This window comes from Emydura macquarii, unplaced genomic scaffold (assembly GCF_026122565.2).
Source record: "Emydura macquarii macquarii isolate MOO-44397 ecotype Brisbane River unplaced genomic scaffold, CSIRO-AGI_Emac_v2 contig_2676, whole genome shotgun sequence".
NCBI lineage: Eukaryota > Metazoa > Chordata > Testudines > Chelidae > Emydura > Emydura macquarii.
The window spans coordinates 18,771,700-18,791,316 of record NW_027132813.1 but is presented as its reverse complement, the minus strand read 5'-3'; the positions used below and the strand labels follow the sequence as shown (position 1 = coordinate 18,791,316).

The 19,617-nt window shown below is 39.9% G+C and overlaps 1 protein-coding gene across 2 annotated transcripts in view; it reads left to right on the top strand.

Moving 5' to 3' along the window:
- PPP2R5A (protein phosphatase 2 regulatory subunit B'alpha) overlaps nt 1–19,617 on the top strand; it is an 87,481-nt gene that overhangs the window by 17,094 nt on the left and 50,770 nt on the right. For both annotated transcript variants that reach the window (XM_067564998.1, XM_067564999.1), the window contains exon 2: nt 6,829–7,025. In XM_067564998.1, the coding sequence (XP_067421099.1) occupies nt 6,829–7,025 (197 nt within the window). The remainder of the gene's footprint in view (nt 1–6,828; nt 7,026–19,617) is intronic.

Below are 19,617 nucleotides of genomic sequence, written 5' to 3'. Positions count from 1 at the left end.
TGAGGAGAGAAACCGGTCATCTCAAACTCTATCAAGTACTTGGTTATTAGTGTCTGAGCTTAGGGATGTTGTTGCAATGTTTTTTCAGGGCTTTCTTCAGTATTTTAGGGAAGATGATCAAATATTTTTCTGAAAGTTGCTTCTAAACTTGGGCTTTTTGTGCACTGTAGTAATTAGCCTTGACAGTTCAACCACTGGGAATGCTCAGATGTCTTTATTTGCTTTTCTGTTATTAATTAAATTACAATTTGAGAGTTAACTCAATTTCTTCATTGATAAGGTCAAATGAGTAAGCTGTCTTACAGTTATAGCTCTTAAGTGCTCTCTAAACTATTTTATAAGAGCCTGGTTATGTTTTAGGTACTGCAAGTGAAAATAGATTTCAGACTCCCATTTGAGGACTGCTATCATTTTAGGGGCAATGCCAAGAAAAGCTACATGTCCTGTGCCATTTTCCTAAATTAGCCTCTTTGGATTGCATCCTCTGCATGTCATTGTGATGTGGCAGTGCTGTGCTGCTATGATACGATACTTACTCTCACACAACCCATTGTAGAATAATAGCGATCCTAATTATATGAATTTTAATTTAGGAATAGCTGTAAAAATACTCATTACTACTTAACTGGGTGTAACAATCATTTTAGGAGTTACTTTGTACTTGTACTCTAAACTCCAGTTAAGTAACCATTTTGTATACAAATCCTTTAAATTTTGTTTTGTAAATAAATTGCAGAATTAACATTACTAAAGAATAGTATAAATTCTTTTAAAAGATAATGGTAGTAATTAATTTTTAAAAAGGCTCACTGAACGTTCTACTGTTTATGGTGAATTAATAGCTCTTAGATTGGTAGATGGCATAAAGAGACTACAATTTACAAATACCCTGATATTTGAACTTTCAGGATGAAATGAGAAGCTGGAGAAAAGCCAGAGGTATTTCAGTCCACAAACTTAATATGTATTTTATCTTTTTGCTTAAATGGGAAGGGAGAGCATTCTAACAGAGGTAACACCTTCCTTTTTTAATTAATATCAAATGGTTGGTGTGGTGTGTTGCTGTTTTTAAAACTATTGAAGTTGGAAACTTACTTTAATGAGGCTAGACCAAAACCAGGCAGTGAAGAAAATGGTATCACTTACCATTTTTTCAAGTTTATTTCAGATTACTCAACTGAATACTTTTACTAAATACAAGGTTTTGTATCTTATGGTGTGCTTGACAAAAATGTATATACAAGACTCTAGTTATGCTTAACTGATACAATCCAGCAACACTAAATCAACATTTTACATTTTTTTCTACCAAGAGCACCTAAGCCTGAACATGCAAAGATGAATAGCTGTTTCTTGGAAAGTTAAAAGGAATTGTGTGCATTTAATTCAGTACATCTCTGAACCTTGTCTTTTTCAGACTTTTGCAAGGTGTTGAAGCAACAAAATTCTTAGTCCTAAAACTTCAAGGTTTTAGGGGAGGATTGTCAGAAGACCCAAAGTGATTTTTAGGAGCACAAATTCCATTTAATTTACTGGTTCTTTCTGGAGCATTCTCAAGTGTATGTGTTGAGGGTGGCAGCACCATGTGGTGGAGGATGGGAAAGGAAATATGAAGAAATAAAAATTAGGGAGTGAGAAACTAGAAGGGTAGAGAGATGGAAATAAAAGAGAATACACAGAAATAAGGGATTATGGGAATATAAAAATACATTAAATCAAAAGTGGTATATGAGACGTGGTGGCAAGGAGAGGCAAAAGCTCAAGCACATGTGGCTGTTTTTTACTTACAGGCATTTGTATAGTATGATCACTATAGAATCCAAATACATGATAAACTAATCATAACTCTCCTTTTCTAAAATATAGTAACTTCCACGTTCTGTTTCTTTACTTGAAAGTGGGGAGTAGATAGATCCTGTATCCTAGGCAGACAAAATGAAATTATTTCCTGTAGTCATCCTTTCTCTGTACAGATTTTGTTCAGATTACAATCTGCTTCAGAAATTAATTTTCTAAATCTAATATAAATTTTTCCATTTTCATGTGTCTGACAAACATGTGAGTGGGTTTGTTCCTTTCACAGTTTTTAAGAAGCAGATTAGACCTGTCATTTGGCTTTATCATATGTAATCTTGCCAGAGTCTGATAGATTGAACTCCCAAATAGGGAACCCCAGGATTCTTGGTAAAATGCCAGCTCCTTTTCCTTTTCAGCATCTGGAGGACTACATTGGCCTTCTCCAGGACACTGTTCCTGGATCTTGTTGGTGGCACCCCATGCCTCCAAATCTTTTGTATCTGCATCTAGCTAATACATATCTGGTAAATTGTTCAAAAATTATGTATAGAAGCTTTCTATCAATAGAAACATTCTGTTGGGAGATGTGGGAGAGTATGAAAACCGCAAGGGTGGGCAGACTTTGTGCTATTCTAGAACTAAAAATAAATGTTCTACTTATATTAAGATGTGTGACTTAATTAAAATCAGATTTGCATTTTGCTTGCAGATAAATTTAACTGACTTGTGCATTATTGAAAAATTGGGCTTATAATATTTTGCTACTCTAATAGAAATAATAAACTTTAGCTTTGACTCTCATTTTAATACTTTTACTATTAAAAACTTTCTAATTACTGTCTCTCTCATAATTGCCTCTTATTCTGAAAACTGTTGAGTCTTCAGATTGAATCATAGTTTTGTTTGATCTGTGACCTTCGGTAAAGATCTAAGAATTTTTTTGCTGTGGTGCACAGTGGTGTTCAAGATGTTAAGTCATCCTCTTTCAAGCATGAAGGGTGTCTTACATTGTACTTGCCTAATGTAATACTTCCAGTAAGTATAACTTTTGTGGATCAACTGTTAACTGAAGCTGATGGATGGTTACTCCATTACCTTTGCAGATGGGCAAACTTTTAATTACCTGCCTGAAAACATGTTTTAACAGAAGTTTTGAGCAAATAATAAGAATTGTAGCCTGATTTGGTAAATACTCTTCTAGAAAGTAAAGGCTTTAAAAACAAATATAAGATTTTTTTTTTTTAACTAGCTAGTTACTTTAGCCTTGTATCAGGAAATAAGTCAGGTGAAAAGTTTGTATAGTGAATTTTCACTTTTAAAAAAAACCTTAATCACTGTAAAAACAAATTATTTTAATAATGAGTTAAGTATCAGAGTTCATCGATGTATTAAAAATATTTAGGAAGCTCACATCTCTTTGGTGTCTTGGTATCATATAAAATACATTATACATCCAGGTAGATAGATACTTGTAGCCTACTCACAAAATAAGTTGACAGTAAAAATATAGTGCAACAATGGGTTGTTTTTACTTTTTGCTTTACTTTCATTTCACTTTTTTAGAAGCATCTTCCCCTCCTACTGGACTTAAAATTTTTAACCCCCACATTAAATTGAAAGTATCTTCCATTTTCTTTTTGGTTGGTAGTCTCTACATTAAAATAAATATGGATCCGTCCCCCTCTCCCCCTCTTTTTATTTGAGGCTTTGTCTTTTCTGAAAAAATTCTCACCGTGATTTAACATGTGGTGGCAGTGGTGGAAATACTAATTTAGACAGGGTTTTAGGTGGCCACCAGTGCTTTTACCACAGTCTATACTTTCATACCCATTCACTCGGACTAGTGTACCTCATATGCATTCAATTTAGGAGGGAGGCTCAGATAGAAGATTTTCTTTTTTCTGGAGTCACTTGCGATTTCCAGAAACTAACTGTACATCAAGGCTCTGGAAACAAGGCAGCCCTGAATGCACAAAGGGGGTATAGCTTCTCACAAAACAGAGAACAATTTAGGTCTTAGACTTCTGTATTCTATATCATTCACAGATACTGGTCTGTGCTTCCTATGTAGATGACTCCTCAGGAGTGAGAGTGGACTCTCACAAGACTCTTCTGGTGACTGTTTACCCAGCAAGATGAACAAGAAATACCTCACAAAATGAGTAGATCTTTGGTAACCCGTGCTGAAGGTTTCTTGGTCTCAGAATTGTGACCAGAGGCTTGCAACTCATAAAGATACACTATTGGTGATCTTTATTTCTCTTTGAGGAAGAACTCTGCTAGTGAGGGATGCTTTCTCTATCCACTGGGAAAGAAGGCTTGTGAAGCAATTCACCTGTACTTCTGGTATCAAAATCTTGGTCAAGGTCATGGGGCATGATTTTATTATTTTAGAATCCCAGATAGATGATTCCTTATTATCCTTTGGATGGCAGAGTCCTATCCTGATGGGCTGAGAGTGAGTATTTGGATAATTAGAGTGCTTCACTTATCTCAGTGCATGAATGCACTCCTTTCAAGTTAATTCCAAATAGGGTACAGTTCAGTAAATATGGTATCCCTAAGCAGGTCTCCCAAATCCTGATGTCTTGGAAGGAGTCTGGGAGTCACATGGTTTTGAACATGAACCATTTGCAATGATGTTTAAATGGGCCCTGGGAACCCCTCTATTATTGCATGCACAGACTATCAGTTTTTACTTGCCAAAGTACATTTTTGGAGACCATTCTAGTTTAATTTGGCAGGTTATTTTTCCAGCTTATCACAGTCTAATTGATAGAAGTCTAATATCTCCAGTATCCCTGTTGCCAAACTCAGTTTTCAGTCCAGCATTAAAAGGCCTAGAGTCATGAGTTACATATAGGGTTTGACAAAATAGTTAAGGGAATGCTTTAACTTAATACCAATATTAAATGCTTTACATGCAACAGCATTTTCAAGGTGGAAGTGATTTCAGGCCATAGGGACCAGTTTTTACAGTATAGGGTGACCATGGACTTGTCTAAAATTTCCAGGCCAAGATGATTAAATTAATCTTTGAGCCTTCCATTTTTTCTGTTTTTGGGTTTCTTTTTCCGTGCATGCCCATCATGAGGGGGTTCTTCTTCAGTAAGAGAACTGGATTCTACTTAATGTGAACTACAAACTTTAAAAGCACAACCGGGCTAGTGCTTTATTTTTTTTATTTTTTTTGAAACCTCTATTTTACTAGAAGAGGACATGTCTGAGGGTGTGTCTGTGTTGTGATGTAGCTGGCCTTGAGTCTGATATAGTTTGGTCTGGAGGTCATTGTTAATGCTAAAAAGGAGAGCTCTGATTTGCTTGTCACAGGAAGATTTTAATTTAAATACATTTTCAAGCAGCATTATTCAAACATGATATCCAGGAAGGAATCTTACTTAGGTTCTCTGAGAAGAAACTGATTTTCTGAAGAATGAGGAGCTTATATTCTTCCACCTTCAGGGATTGTCTTTCAGGATGATTCCTCCTGCATTGACCCAGAGTTGAGGGGGGTGGAGGGAAAGCAAGTTGTTTGCACTCTTGTCCCTTACTGAATTTAACTATCTTCACTCTGCAGTTTTTATTATTTCACGCTATTGTGATATCACTACTCACTTTTCAAGAGTGAATTTTGTAATGACAGTCTCTGTAAAACTTATTTGTATGTAATTGGAGTTTAAGAGAACTCTGAATTCCTACATTTTAAAAGAATTATGGAAATATTTTGTGACTTCTTAGATTGGTGTATGCTCAAAGGACAAAGCCCTCAGAATGGAAGTTTCCTGCATGGCTCACTCTGGCAGCATGTGTCACAAGAGTAATAATTCTATACAACTTCAGCGAAGCAGAGTTACCAATGTAGTTTTTCCTTTTTTTGACTTGCTAATGTTTTATGATGTGGCAATACCAGTATGGACATACTACTGGAAATGCCAATTTTGATCAGATAGTCATGATCGTGTAGGCCAACTACAGCCACTTTTCATTCTGAAAACTCAATTGAGTAAGCCTGCCTGTGTGTCCAGGGAGAGAACTTGGAGTGAAAATTCTGTAGCAAGGCAAGTAGTATCCTAATTGATTGACAGATGGGACATATTGGTGTTGTCAGAATAAAAATAATTTAGTGAGATAAGGGAAAATTTCCCTCCTGTTGAATTCAGTTATGTGGTGTGAAATTACACTGATTTATCTTTGACCATAATAACTGTGACTGCTTTTGTTGTGACTTTGTATGCAAAAATCTTTATTTTCCAGTAAGTTTAATATGGTTTAGTAATTAACAAATATGCTAAAATTATTAAAAGCAGTTTGCCATAGATCCAAATTGTAGCATCCTTTAATGGAGGAATTTTGCTCAGTAGCAGGCTGGAAAGGTTACAAAGTTTTATAAAAATGTTGTTTATAGTCATGACAAACACATGGTCTTAACTGATCTCAAATTGTTCAAACTGGAAAATTTAAATAGTAAAGTAAATGAACTCATTACATTTCTCTAGTTTAAGATGTGAAAATCCAGGATAAAATAGTTTGTGAAATATTGGGTCAATTCTCCACTGATACATTCATCCTCTGATGGGTAAAAAGACATGGTATCTGCCCTGCACATTTTATAATTTTTAAATAGACAGTGTAATAAAGAATTAGTGGATGGAATGCACCAAATCAGATGATTGAGTGGTTAGTTCCGTGGGGCGGTGGTATTTGTTTTAACTGTGTGTGTAGAATATATTTGTTTTTAAAATAGGACAATTCCTCTTCATTTATTTCGTTTTATATATTCTCCATTTAAAATCTCTTACCCATTATGGCTATATTATCAAAACCTCAGTTAAATTTCATATTAGTGACACAAACAATTTTGGTTTCAGCTGTGACAGTACTGAACATCAATCTCTCTTGCTTGCCTCCCAGAACTAGTCTCTTATTAAAAATGAGGCAGGTATTTCATGCAAGTTGTGGCTAATAAGAGGTTTAGAAATAAACTCTTCAATTTCTGAAAACTTCAGTGGCTTTTTTCTGTTTTGTTTATAGATGCCACTTCAAATGAACAGCAAGACCTCTTTTGTCAGAAGTTGCAGCAGTGTTGTGTACTGTTTGACTTCATGGACTCTGTTTCAGACCTGAAGAGCAAAGAAATTAAGAGAGCCACATTGAATGAACTGGTTGAATACGTTTCAACAACTCGTGGTGTGATTGTTGAGTCAGCATATGCTGACATAGTGAAAATGGTAAGTAAAATCTGGAGTTGAACAGTATTCATTTAATATATTTAAAACTAAAAATATTTCATAATGATTATTAGCTTCTCTTTGAATGTATATTGTTACAGTAGTTGTAGAGCAGTGCTGTGGCTGATACTGCCTGTAAATTTTGTATAATTAGTGATCAACTAAAACAACAAAGAATTATTTAGAAAGCTTTGTAGAATTTGTCAAATCTGAAAAGTTGCTTTATTGATATAGTACAGGAAATGTTGTATAGCTAAGTGTATAGACTTGACATGTACAGAAAGTACCATTATGGGCAAGCTGGAAAAAAAAATCCCACAAGGTTCAGAAAATGAGAACATTTTGAGTTGTTCTGCCAGTGCTCCCTTACTGGAGAACTGCAATAAATGTATGGATTCTTTTAAGGGTAAGTACTGGGTCTAAAACTCAGATTCTCATTGAGGTTAGAATCAATAGAAATGAAGTTTCTCTACCAGCTGAAGGAACTGGTCCTACTCAGAGTAAATGCACTACAACTACCTTAAATCATTTAGGTGTAATTTTTAGTCCAGAGTTAGCATAAACTGATACGTACTGCAGAGCTTTCTGTTAATTACTGTAGTTATAAAACAAGAAAGTATTTACAATTGTTATCCACTTTTCTGTTTTTTCTATCAGGTGTTCTGCTCTTATATAAGGAAGAGATGTTTGTGTTTCAAAGCAATCTCTGTGCTTCTCATTGACTTGTTTTTGACATATATATTCCATGTATTTAAATCTTGACTGACTGATAGCTCTTTTAATTTACCAATCTATAATCTTCTCAGCAACACTTTGAAGACTTTAGTATAGGAGAAAAAATTGTTCTTAGCGCTCTCACATACAGGGTTTGTAAACCCTCAATCTGTAAACATAACCATTTGTAACTTTGAAATGTAGTAGTAAGACTGATGGGGTGACCTACTTCATAAGTATGGTCTACCATCCAGTTGTAGAATAATTCTTCCGCATACCTTGTCAAATCTAAATTTTCTTCTCTTTCCTGTTGTAAAACTAGATAAGTTTTTCCTTTTTCTCCTCAACTATTAAGAGATTCTAGCTAGGTATTTAAGGTGAAGAAAACTGGCATTGGGGGGTGGAAGAAGATCAAGTATAGTGAAGAGGCCATCAGGAAGACTTTTGGCTGGAGGACAGGGAGTATGGAGGAGTAGAATGGAAGAAGTTGATTGAAAAGTAGCCAGAGGAAAAAAACATTGAGCCCAGAAACTGAGACAGAAGATAGCATGATGAATCAGAAACTCCTGGAGATCTGCTGAAGATCTGATCAGGGAGAGTCACCCCAAAATTCTTTTTGCTTCTGCTACAACAAGAGGAATCTTCAATAGAGTATTCCCTTTACCCTTCTTTTTGGATCTCATGAGAAACATCCACCCTGATTTCCACCAATAGAGTCCCTAGCCACTTACCCTTAAAACATACAGTATTGGCCTTACTGGGCTCCTTGAACAACCAGCTAGGAAACCGTTCTCGACTGCACACCTCTAGAATTAGATCTCCCTCTCCCATGAGACATTGTAGGTGTACTCAAGAGGGTCAGTGTCTACAGCCTCAGACTGCAGGAACATGGCAGTAAGGAAGAACACCTGAAGGAAATGGAATGTTAATTCCAACTTTAACACATTCCTCATTGCCCAGAGAGGCAGTCATCCCTTCTACTCCTAGACAGTTTAGGATTTTAGGATCTTTCCAGTCCTCTTGCAACACATGGCAGGCCACTTGGAGATTCCAGTGGAGGTAGTGTAAGAAAAATCCCACTCTTCAGTTGAAGTCCAGAGCATTTTGGTACAGAGCAGAAGAAATTTCTGATTGGCTGATTTACATAGCAAAATGGAAAAGGTTTTCTATTTGGGCAGTGCAGTGTCACATGTCTCTCATAGAAGCCCCTATTTCTGCTATTCTGGAATATTTACTATCTTTAAAACATTTGGGGCTTTATCAGCTCCATAAGTGTGTGTTTATCAGCAATGTCTTCATATTTGTCCATGCAGAGTCATACTATATTTTCTCTACCTCCAGTTGCTAGATTTCTCAGAGGTCTCATTTATTTATAATGACCTGAAAATAAAAAGGGGAAACATGGACAAATTGCTAAAGACGAACACAAAAGAATAGCACAAGTATATAGGGACAAAATCAGAAAGGTTAAGGCATAAAATGAGTTACACATAGCAAGAGACATAAAAGGCAATAAGAAAAGGTTCTATAAATGCATTAGAAGCAAGAGAAAGATGAAGGAAAGTGTGGCCCACTAGTAAGTGGGAAGGAGAGTTAATTACAGATATCAGGAAGACGGAGATGTTTAATGTCTATTTTGCTTCAGTCTTCACTAAAAAGATTGTGACCAGATGCTTAGCGCAGTTAATATTAACAACCAGGGGGAAGGAACACAAGCCAGAACAAGAAAAGAACAGGTTAAAGAATAGTTAGATATATTCAAGTTGGCAGGGCCTACCTGAATTCAGCCTAAGGTACTTCGGGAACTAGCTTAAGCGCGCTCAGAGTTGTTAGCAATTATCTTTGAGAATTCATAGAGGACTGTTGTGGTCCTGGAGGACTGGAGAAGAGCAGACATAGTACATGACTCTAGAAAGGAGAATGATAGGTTAGTCACCCTAACTTTGATACCAGGAAGGAGACTGCAACACATTATATAACAATTTGTAAGCACCTAGAGGATAATAAGATAACTAATAGCCATCATGGATTTGTCAAGAACAAGTCATGCCAAATCAGCCTAATATCCTTCTTTGACAGAGTTACTGGCCTAGTGGATGGGGTGGGGTGGGGTGAGGGAAGCAGTAAATTTGATAGATTCTGATTTTAGAAAGGCTTTTGACTCAGTTCCACACAACATTCTCATAAACTAGAGAAATGTGATTTAGATGAAGTTATTAAAGGTGGGTACATAACTTGGTGAAAGACTGTACTTTGAGTAGTTATCAGTGGTTCACTGTTGAACGAGGAGGACGTATCTAATGGGTCAAAGGTCTGTCCTGGGTCTGGCCATTAACATTTTCATTAGTGACGTGGTGAGTCATTGTAGCACTGGTTCTGGTCCGGCCCCGCGGTTGTGGCCCTTCCTCGGGCCCAGGCTCGGAGGAAAGCCACTGCACCTTCCTACGAGGGGAACGTTGGTGTCTGATGAGTCTGGCCCTCAGGCAGGGCGGGCGAGCAATGTCCTCTGGTTGGTAAGGCAGGGGACGGCAAGCACTCCCTGGGTGGTGAGGACAAGGGGGGAGAGAGGGGGATGCAGGCCCACCCAACTCCACTGCGTCCCAGCCCAGGGCCCTAGCAGTGGCAAAAGGCGTTGCCACTGAGTCGGCGGGGCTCCCACCGCAACATGCCGATGGGGCTTGCCCCTGTCTCAGCCATGGCTATGGCTGTCCCTGGGCCACTTCCTCCCCGTATCCCCAGGTACCTGTGTCCACCGGGTCCTTGGGGTCGCTGGGGTATACGGCCCGGGGTAAACCCGCCAGTCCCTCCTCGTCCACAGGCGGCAAGGCCGGGACCTCTTAGGCGAGGGGCAGCTCCTCCAGGTCACAGGGCTCGGGGAATGGCTGGGCCTCAGGCAGCTCCTCCAGGTCCTGTTCAGTCTCTGGGGGCTCGGCATCAGGCAGCTTTTCCAGGTCAGGTCCGGCCTTGTGGGGGTATCTCCCAGCCCTCAGGCTCAGGGGACTCGGTCTAGTCACTGGGGCCCAGGCCCAGACCTTGAGGCCGGAAGGCCTAGGCCAGTCTAGGGGGCCTAGAGGCCCTATCTAACCCTTAGCGGTTGGCCGCTTGGGCCGTTCTGAGGGCCTCTGCCCTGGGAGGTGTTCGCTTGGGCCAGTAGCCCGGCCTGATTCAGGTCTTTGCTGCAGCTGGTGGGACGGCATCCAGCAGCAGCTCTCTCCCTACTGAGCTGCGGGGCCTGCTTTTTTATTCACAGCCCTGGCTGGGACTCCGCCCCTCTGCTGCCGGATTGGCCAGCCGGCAGAACCTATCGCTGGCCGGCTCTCTGGTTGCCGGGCAGACTGGACTGCCGGTCCTTTTACTGTCCGACCCCGAGGTTGTGGCCCTTTCTCGGGCCCAGGCTCGGAGGAAGGCCACTGCACCTTCCTACAGTCGTCATAAAATTTGCAAATGACACCAACTGTGGGGGGTTGGAAGCATTTTGGAGAATTGCTCTGAAATTAACAAGATGAAATTCAATGGTAAGTGCAAAGTAGTGCACTTAGGAAAGAAAAATCAAGAGGTAGTTTTCCCACTCTTCTTGGCACTGGGGAAGCCTCAACTAGAGTGTTGTGTCCAGTTCTGCGTGCCATGCTTTAAGATGTGGGCAAATTGGAGCGAGTCCAGTGGACGGCAACAAAAACGATAAAAGGTTTAGAAAACATGACCTGTGAGGAAAGGTTAAAAACGCTAGGCAAGTTTAGTTTTGAAAAAAGAACCTGATAAATCTTCAAATATGTTAAGGTCTGCTCTAAAAAGGACTGTGATCAATTGTTCTTCATGTCCACTGGAGGTAGAACAAGAAGTAAGTATGTAGGTTAATTTATTAAGAAAAGTTTTTTCTAACTTTAAGGATAATTAATCACTAGAATAGGCTTCCTAAGGATGTTGTGGAATCTCTGTCACTGGAGGTTTTTAAGAACAGATTAGACAAACAGCTGTAAGGAATGGTCTAGATATACTTGGTCCTGCCATCTGGACTAGATGATCTTTTGAAGTCCCTTCCAGCCCTACATTTCTATGATTTGGTTTTTCCCTTAGTCTGAGAGCCCGTTGTTTCCTAAGACCTCAATATACTGTTCTGGCTTAATGGAGCTCTGTTCTGAACCTTTTGCAAACTGCTTTTATTTCCCCCCTCCCCGCGCTTTTCAATTTGTGAAGACCTAACATTTTAGTATCCATAATTCGGATCTTTATACCTGGTCCATTTTACAGTGTTCCATAAAGATAAGGTGACTCTTAAGTCTTACCTCAAGGTCCTTCCAAAGACAGTGTCAGATTTTCATTTAAATCAGTTGATTTATTTCCCAGTTTCTTCCCCAAACCCAACTGAAACCAGGGGCAAGCAAAATTGCGCACGTTTGTAGTTGGGGGTTCTTTCACACTAGGTGGACAAGACCAGACCATTAAATAATTAAGTAATTAAGCTCTAATTACAACGGTGGCTGATGTCTACACTGCCCTCTGTGGATTGATGGAGTGTGTCTTCACCAGGAGCTCTTCCACCGACCTAAGGGATAGTGTGGGGAGCTGAGAGCCCTGTCTCTCATCTCCCTGTGGGCTCCTGGGCTTGCAGTGGGCTGTCATGTCCCATCCATTGTCTCGTGGCCCCTCCCCCCCCATCTCGCCACATGGGCACACACTCCTCTTTCCCTGCCAGGAGTGGGAGAGAGCCACCCAGGATTTCTGGTTTCCCTGCTCTCTGCTGAAATGGGCTCAGCCATGTAATTGACAAGGCTGCTGGGCAGGGAGCAGGTGGAAAAGCACGTGGACTTCTTGTCCTGGCTCCAGGCCGAGAGCGGGGACCAGCAGCCTGGGCTTCTCGCCCCAGCTCCCAGCCGAGAGTGGGGACCAACTACCTGGGCTTGTAGCAGCCCAGGCTGGAGAGGTGAAATTGACAAGAATGACAACCCCTCCACTGATGTAAGGGGATGCACTGTCAGTGTAGACCATGTCGCCCTAACTAAGCTGACAAAAGCCCTACACCTCTCATCGAGGTGGTTTTATTTTGTCAAAAAAACAGGACTATTTTGTCAGCAGGAAGTTGATTGAAGTGTATATACCACTTCTGTTTTGTCAACCAAGGCTGACTTTAGTTGACAAAACTCTCCAGTGTAGACCAGGCCTAAATGGGCTTCTGATTGTATTGCATCTTATTATCCATCAGGCCCGATTAGTGGGAATTGCCACATAGTTTAAAAAAAAACAGTGTAAATAGTCCAAGGTATATTGTTTAGTGGCATTTTTTGTCAACAGAAAGAGGTGGGAGTGTATTTTATTTGTGACCTTAACACTTAGTGAGACTGTGGGTGTTTATGCAGTACACTTTTGTGCCAAAAATTTCCCACTCTTACCATCACCTTTTCAGCCTCAGTGGTTGCAGTAAACAATGGAAACATTAGTGTAGATGGTGTTTCAGGTGGCTGCTAGTAGTTTAACCACTGTTATCTAACTGTACTTAGCGTAGGTTGGGCATTTGACCAGTCCAAAAATAATCAGTCAGTTGACCAGTCAGACATTGTTCAAATATTTGTCAAATGTCAAAAATAGTAAAATATTTAAAGCACTCATTTATTTGAACAGTAACAAAGAGTAAGACTTTATGGTCTCCAGTAGGCTTACTCTTAACTTAGTTATTTTACTAGGCATAAGTAGCTAAGTAATTTAATTTTTTTTGTAAACTCAGAAAAATGCGAAACAATGAAATGATGTTCTAAATAATGAAGAAAGAATTACTATATTTTTAGCAATGTTGGGTTATTTAAATGTTAACATTATTCAAGACTGAACAGTTACAAAAATGAAACTAAACAAATAAACCAAACACATGGAAATTGTAAAAGAAAATCATTTTAAATGTACTTATGTGAGGTAGACAGCAGGCTAACTCTACAGGCAGCTTAATGGCTTTGCATCTTTGTGTTGGGGGAAGGAGGCTTAATAACTGTGAACCCTCCTCTCCCTCCCCCACTCCTTTCTGAGTTAATTACAATATGTTTGTCTAGTCAGTGTAGACAGTGCACTCTTCAGTGCAGAAATTATCTTTTAACTTGTTTAATGTGCTTTGTAAACCATCATGTATGTTAATGGCCTGGTATACAAATAAAGATTATATATACGTCCAATACTTACTCTAGAGCATTCCAGTCAATCACGATGTTCAGCTTTTTCACTACAGGTGACATTAGCTTGTAGTAACGTGAGTGATCAAGACATTTAGGTAAACTAGCAACAGATAACACCCTGAGGCAATCAAAATGGTGTAAGCCATGGTTTGCTTCAGTGTTCTTGCTGGAATGTTTGACTGCAGTCAAATAAGTGGTCAGTTGACATCATTTGACTGGTCGGTTGATCAGTTTGCCAAACCTAGTCTAAATATAAAGCAAGAGACAACAGATAGACGCACGTGGAGGAGTACAAGTGAACAATGAGGTAGTTTTGGTCAGTATGATAGGCAATGAGCTCTGCATACCAACAGCCTAACCTTTTGTCAAGTTTTCTTGTAGGCAAAGGAAGTTTTGAGGAGGGTTATGAATGTGGGTAATGAGAGCACTTTGCAGCTGTTTACAGGTAGCAACTCCCATGGGTGGGAGAAAGCATGGGAGAAAGTACAAAGGTGCTTGTTTGTTTGAAAATTTAACAAATGAACCGTGGAGGCTGGCATCGTGAGGCAATTGGAGGTGAGCATTCACAGCTCAGTAATGAATGAGAGATGACAGGTAGGATGGGGATTGACTATGAAGGTCATTGAAAGTGAATACAAGCAGCTTATGTTTGCTGTGAAAGAAAAGCAGGAGCCACTGGGAGAAATCAAAGAAAGAGGTGAAATGATTAAAGCAATAGACTAGGAAAATGATCTTTGCAGCAGCATTCTGAATGCATATGAGTAGGGCAAGATTGCGTTTGTCACGGCCAGAGAAAAGGAAGTTGCAGTAATCAAGACACAAATTAGAGAGCTTCTATGAGTTTTCACGGGATGGATGGATGGATGAGAGGTCTTTCTTTAGAGCAGTTCTGCAGAAAGAATCTGCAAGATTTAGACATAGCCTGGATGTGCAGACCTAGTTAGAAGTCAGAGTTGAAGATGATGCACATGTTATCGGCCTGAGTGACAAGCAGGTTGGTGGTGATGTCCATAGTAACTGAGAGGTGCAGGTGCCACAATCAGTACTTTCAGTGGCAGATTCTCATTCTTTTTTTCAAGATAATTAAGTCCAAAGCAGACTGCAAAGAGTTATAAAAGGATCTCACAAAACTGGGTGACTACGCAACAAAATGGCAGATAAAATTCAATGTTGATAAATGCAAAGTAATGCACCTTGCCAACTATACTCACAAAATTATGCTGTTACCACTCAAGAAAGATCTTAAAATCATTGTGGATAGTTCTCTGGAAATATCAACTCCATGTGCAGCAGTAGTCAAAAAAGCTAACAATGTTAGGAACCTTTGGGAAAGGGATAGATAAGACTACAGAAAATATCATCACGCCTCTATATAAATTCATAGTACACACACACCTTGAATATTGCGTCAGTTCAGTCACCCAATCTCAAAAAAGATACATTAGAATTGGAAACGGTACAGAGAAGAGCAACAAAAATGATTAGGGGTATGGAACAGCTTCTGTATGAGGAGAGTGGAAAAAGACTGGGACTTTTCAGCTTCAGAAACTAAGGGGGCATATGATAGAGGTGTATAAATCTTGACTGGTGTGGAGGAACTGAAGAAGGAAGTGTTATTTACTCCTTCATATAACACACAAACCAGGGATCATCGAGTGAAATTAATAGGCAGCAGGTTTAAAACAAACAGGAAATACTTCACAATGCACAACCCGTGCTAGGGGATGTTGTGAAGGCCAAAACTATCACAGGGTTTGAAAAAGAACTAGATAAGTTAATGGAGGATAGAGCCGCCTTCAACGGCTATTAACCCAGATGGCCAGGGATTCAACCCCATGCTCTGAATGTCCCTAGCCTCTGTTTGCCAGAAGCTGGGAGTGGATGACAGGGGATGGGTCACTTGATTGCCTGTTCTATTCATTCTCTCTGATGCATCTGGCATTGGCCTCACAGAAGACAGGATATTGGGGTAGATGGACCATTGGTCTGACCCAGTATGGCCATTCTTTTGTTATGTTGCTCAGTCTTGCTCATCATTGCACTACTCAAGTGACACAATGGGAGTTGAAGCCACCTATAATCCCGTGGAGGATTCAGTCTGCATGGAGTAGTCCACAGTGGGTGGAGACTATGTAGCTAGTTCCTACACTACTTTACTTTCCCTCCAGGCCCTGACACAGATAGCATTTTTTTGGGGTAAGGGACATGTTGGGTATGGGAAAGGAGAGGGTTGGATCAGCCATGCTTTGGATATACTTAACTGGTATGTGTTTCTTGGAGCTACAGTAGAGAACTAAAGAACTGTAACTGGTAGTTGGTCCTCCGCTTCTCCTTCTTCTCTTCTGGGTTGCCTTGCGGAGGTGGGGACTCATTCTTTTGTGCAATGCACACTTATGGTATGTCTCCACAGGAATTAAACACCTGTGGCTGGCCCAGGTCAACTAACTTGGGCTCACAGGGCTCGGGCTACATGGTGGTAAAATTATAATGGGCTGAATTGACTTAGTACATTTGAGCTTCTCTCTGATGCCACCCACTTTTAACATTTGATTAATGTGTGTGGCATTATAGGAAGGAGAGTGGACTAGCAGTTAAAGCAGGGTAGTGGGTGCCATTCCTTTTCAGAGACTAGATGAGGGAAAGTAAGAAGGTGTTGTGTTATCAAGGCTCTTTGTTCAGTCTGTGAGATCACCCGCCATCCCATGGGGATTATATTGAGGAATTCCCCATTGGATACTAGCAAGACTGGGGAGTTATTGTCATGGCTATTATCACCATATTGAGTGTGCTCCTGAATTTACAAGATTTGAAGAAAGGGAGCCTTCTCCCAAAAGCATTTCACGGAATATGACCCTCACCAGAACTGTCCTTCCTGTATCAGTCACTCTTGCTGGTACCAAGGAATTAGTCTCTCCTTTTACTTCTCCCAGATACACTATCTAAAGAACCAGAGGTGTCTGTCAAACATCTGTACGTAGTTAAAGATCTTGATGTTAAAACATCTTTACATGAGTGTGGGTGCATCATCTTCCTTCCCTGAAAAGCTTAGAAGTGATGGCTACTACCTTAGGATACCTTCAGTAACATTAGAGAAAATGACACACTCAGTTTTGGATATTCTGGGTTTGCCTTCTCGAAGTAAGATTACACTACTGCTTCTTGACAACTTATTACAGCCAATTAAATAGACCTGGTTATATATAGCATCTGGACCAGCAGTTGCTAAGAAACCAGACAAGTTATACCAGCTGCTTCTTGAGGGCTTCCTGTTCTTCCAGACCTGTCCAGCTCCAAATGAATTGGTAGTGGCAGTGCCATTCTAAGAGCAAAAGGGAGGTAAGTCCACTTAACCCTTTAGTCAGAGAGAGTCAGAAGATAGATACTCTGGGTAGAAAAACATTCTCCTCTACCACATCAGAGATTATTAGAGTGGTAAACTATGAAGCAGCAGTGTTCAGATACCAATATTACCAATGGGAGGAAATAGCACTGTTTTGCCCAGTCATTGCTGGAAGACCAGAGAAAACTAGCCAAAGCCCTTATCAAAGGTCAATTACTTGTTTAGCACATGTTAAGGGCATCCTTCAGTGCATTTGATGCACCATTCACAATTACTTTGGGGGGCTATTCCTGACCATGTTCATGATTACTCCTGAAGTTGCTCCAAAAACAAGAACCCAAATAGATCATTTAATGGTGTCTAGCGTTCAGCTGTAGAGCAGATGAAGTTCTAGAGGAATTGAAAGACCGTAGGTTTATTGCAAGGTCTATAGGATTTCTCAGATGACTTGGAAAAGATTTGGGGTAACTGTCTCTCTATTCCCTGTTCATTTCAAAAGAAACAATTCCAACAACAGGCCCATGTTCAGCATCAGCAGACACGCAAACCCTACAAACAACAAGCTAAAGGGAGATCTACTGCATAATCTTCCTCTGCCGCAGACTCAGGTTTGACAAGATGCATGAGAATCCCAGACAAGTATTAAAACTACTAGCTGCCTCCCCTTAAATTTGGGAACTTTCTTAGATGACTGTCAGCACATCCAGTGATCTTGGAGATCATCCAGTAGAGCTGCTTCATTCACTTAAACACCATCTTTTTCTCCCTCCTTGCTCCTTTCTTATCTCTCTTCAGGGATCCTCTTCAGAAGAGTTTACCAAGATCAAAAATTTATTCTCTTAGTCAGATGCCATAGAGGATATTCCTGAGGAGTTTCAGGGAAGGGGATTTTTGCATGTAATTTCTGACCCCTGAGAGATGGAGGTCTCCCAATGCATTCTAGACCTCAGAAGCTCAACTTACTCATCAGCTGAAATTCTACATGCTTACCCTAGTCTCTATTATGTCTTCCTTATCCACACTGCACTGGTTTGAGGCTATTGATTTACAGAAGACATATTTTCACATCTCAATCTGACTTTCTCATTGAAAAGGTTAATTACAATTACTAAGGTTGCTTAGTGTTCATTACTAAATGCCTTCTATTGTGCCTATCTACAGCATCTTGAGTTTTCATAAAGTGTCTTGCAGTAAGACCTTGGTAATGTCAGAGTATCCATGTCTATCCTTGGTTGGTTGGTTGATTCATTGAGTTGTTCTCATAGGAGAATCAAGCAAAAGAATACATTTCCAAACACATGGGTTGGAAGATACCATACACAGCTACAGCTCAGATCACAGTTTTATTGGGGCAGGTCTGGATTCTCAAAGGCAACTTTTGTCTTCCAGAATAAAGTCGTTTAGAGCAATAGTAATACTTCATGAGAACTCCTATCAAATAGTGATGTTCCTCAAGCTGATGGGCCTTATGACCTTGATGTACATATCTCCATATGCATGTCTAAATATGAGGCCTCTACAACACTGGATAGCAAGACTTTATACCAAATATATACAGCATGTTTATGAAATTGACACTATCTAGATTTGTGTTCCTACATTCAAATCCATCATGAGCTATAACTTCAAAAACATTTCAGCATTAACTCCCTGGCTCGATTGGCCACAGTCATCTCAGATTATTCCAAGTTTGGCTGGGGAACTCATTTCAAGAATGTGATAATTCATGGTCATTGGAATTTTTGGGAGGGAAAAATCCATATCAGTGTTCTAAAAATAAGACCGATATATTGTTATCTCAAGTCCTTTCACCCTCAACATGGCAGAGTGTTTCAGGTAGTTATCAATGGACTCCATAGCATTTTACATGAACAAATAGGCAGAGTATACAAAGAGACTGTAGCTCTGTGGGAATGATGCATAGTACAGCATTGAAGGAAAATAAGTCACTCAAGAACTCTGTAGTAAATGACATCTCCCGGTGAGTTTTTCTGGAGATAGATATATTTGCAGCAAGACAACCCCAAACTTTGGTGGTCTTGCTCTAGAGCAGGAATTTAAAATAAATCTATCTTGAATGATTTTCTTCTAGATTTTCTTTGTGCAGTATTTTCCCCTCCCTTGCTCCACCCAGCTCTTCTAATTCAGAGTTCTCAGAAAAATCAAACAAGACAAAGCCTAGGTTATTTTTGATCTGGGCAGTACAATGGTTCTCATATGAACTGGAATTATCACAGGGTTTCATCAGTCTCCCTGCAATTCCAGAACTCCAGACCCAGCAGAGAGACTGGATTTGCTACCCAGACCTCTCACATTCTTCATGAGTCATAGGAATTTGATGGAAATAGAACATTCCAGTTTGGGGGAGGTGAGAGGAGTA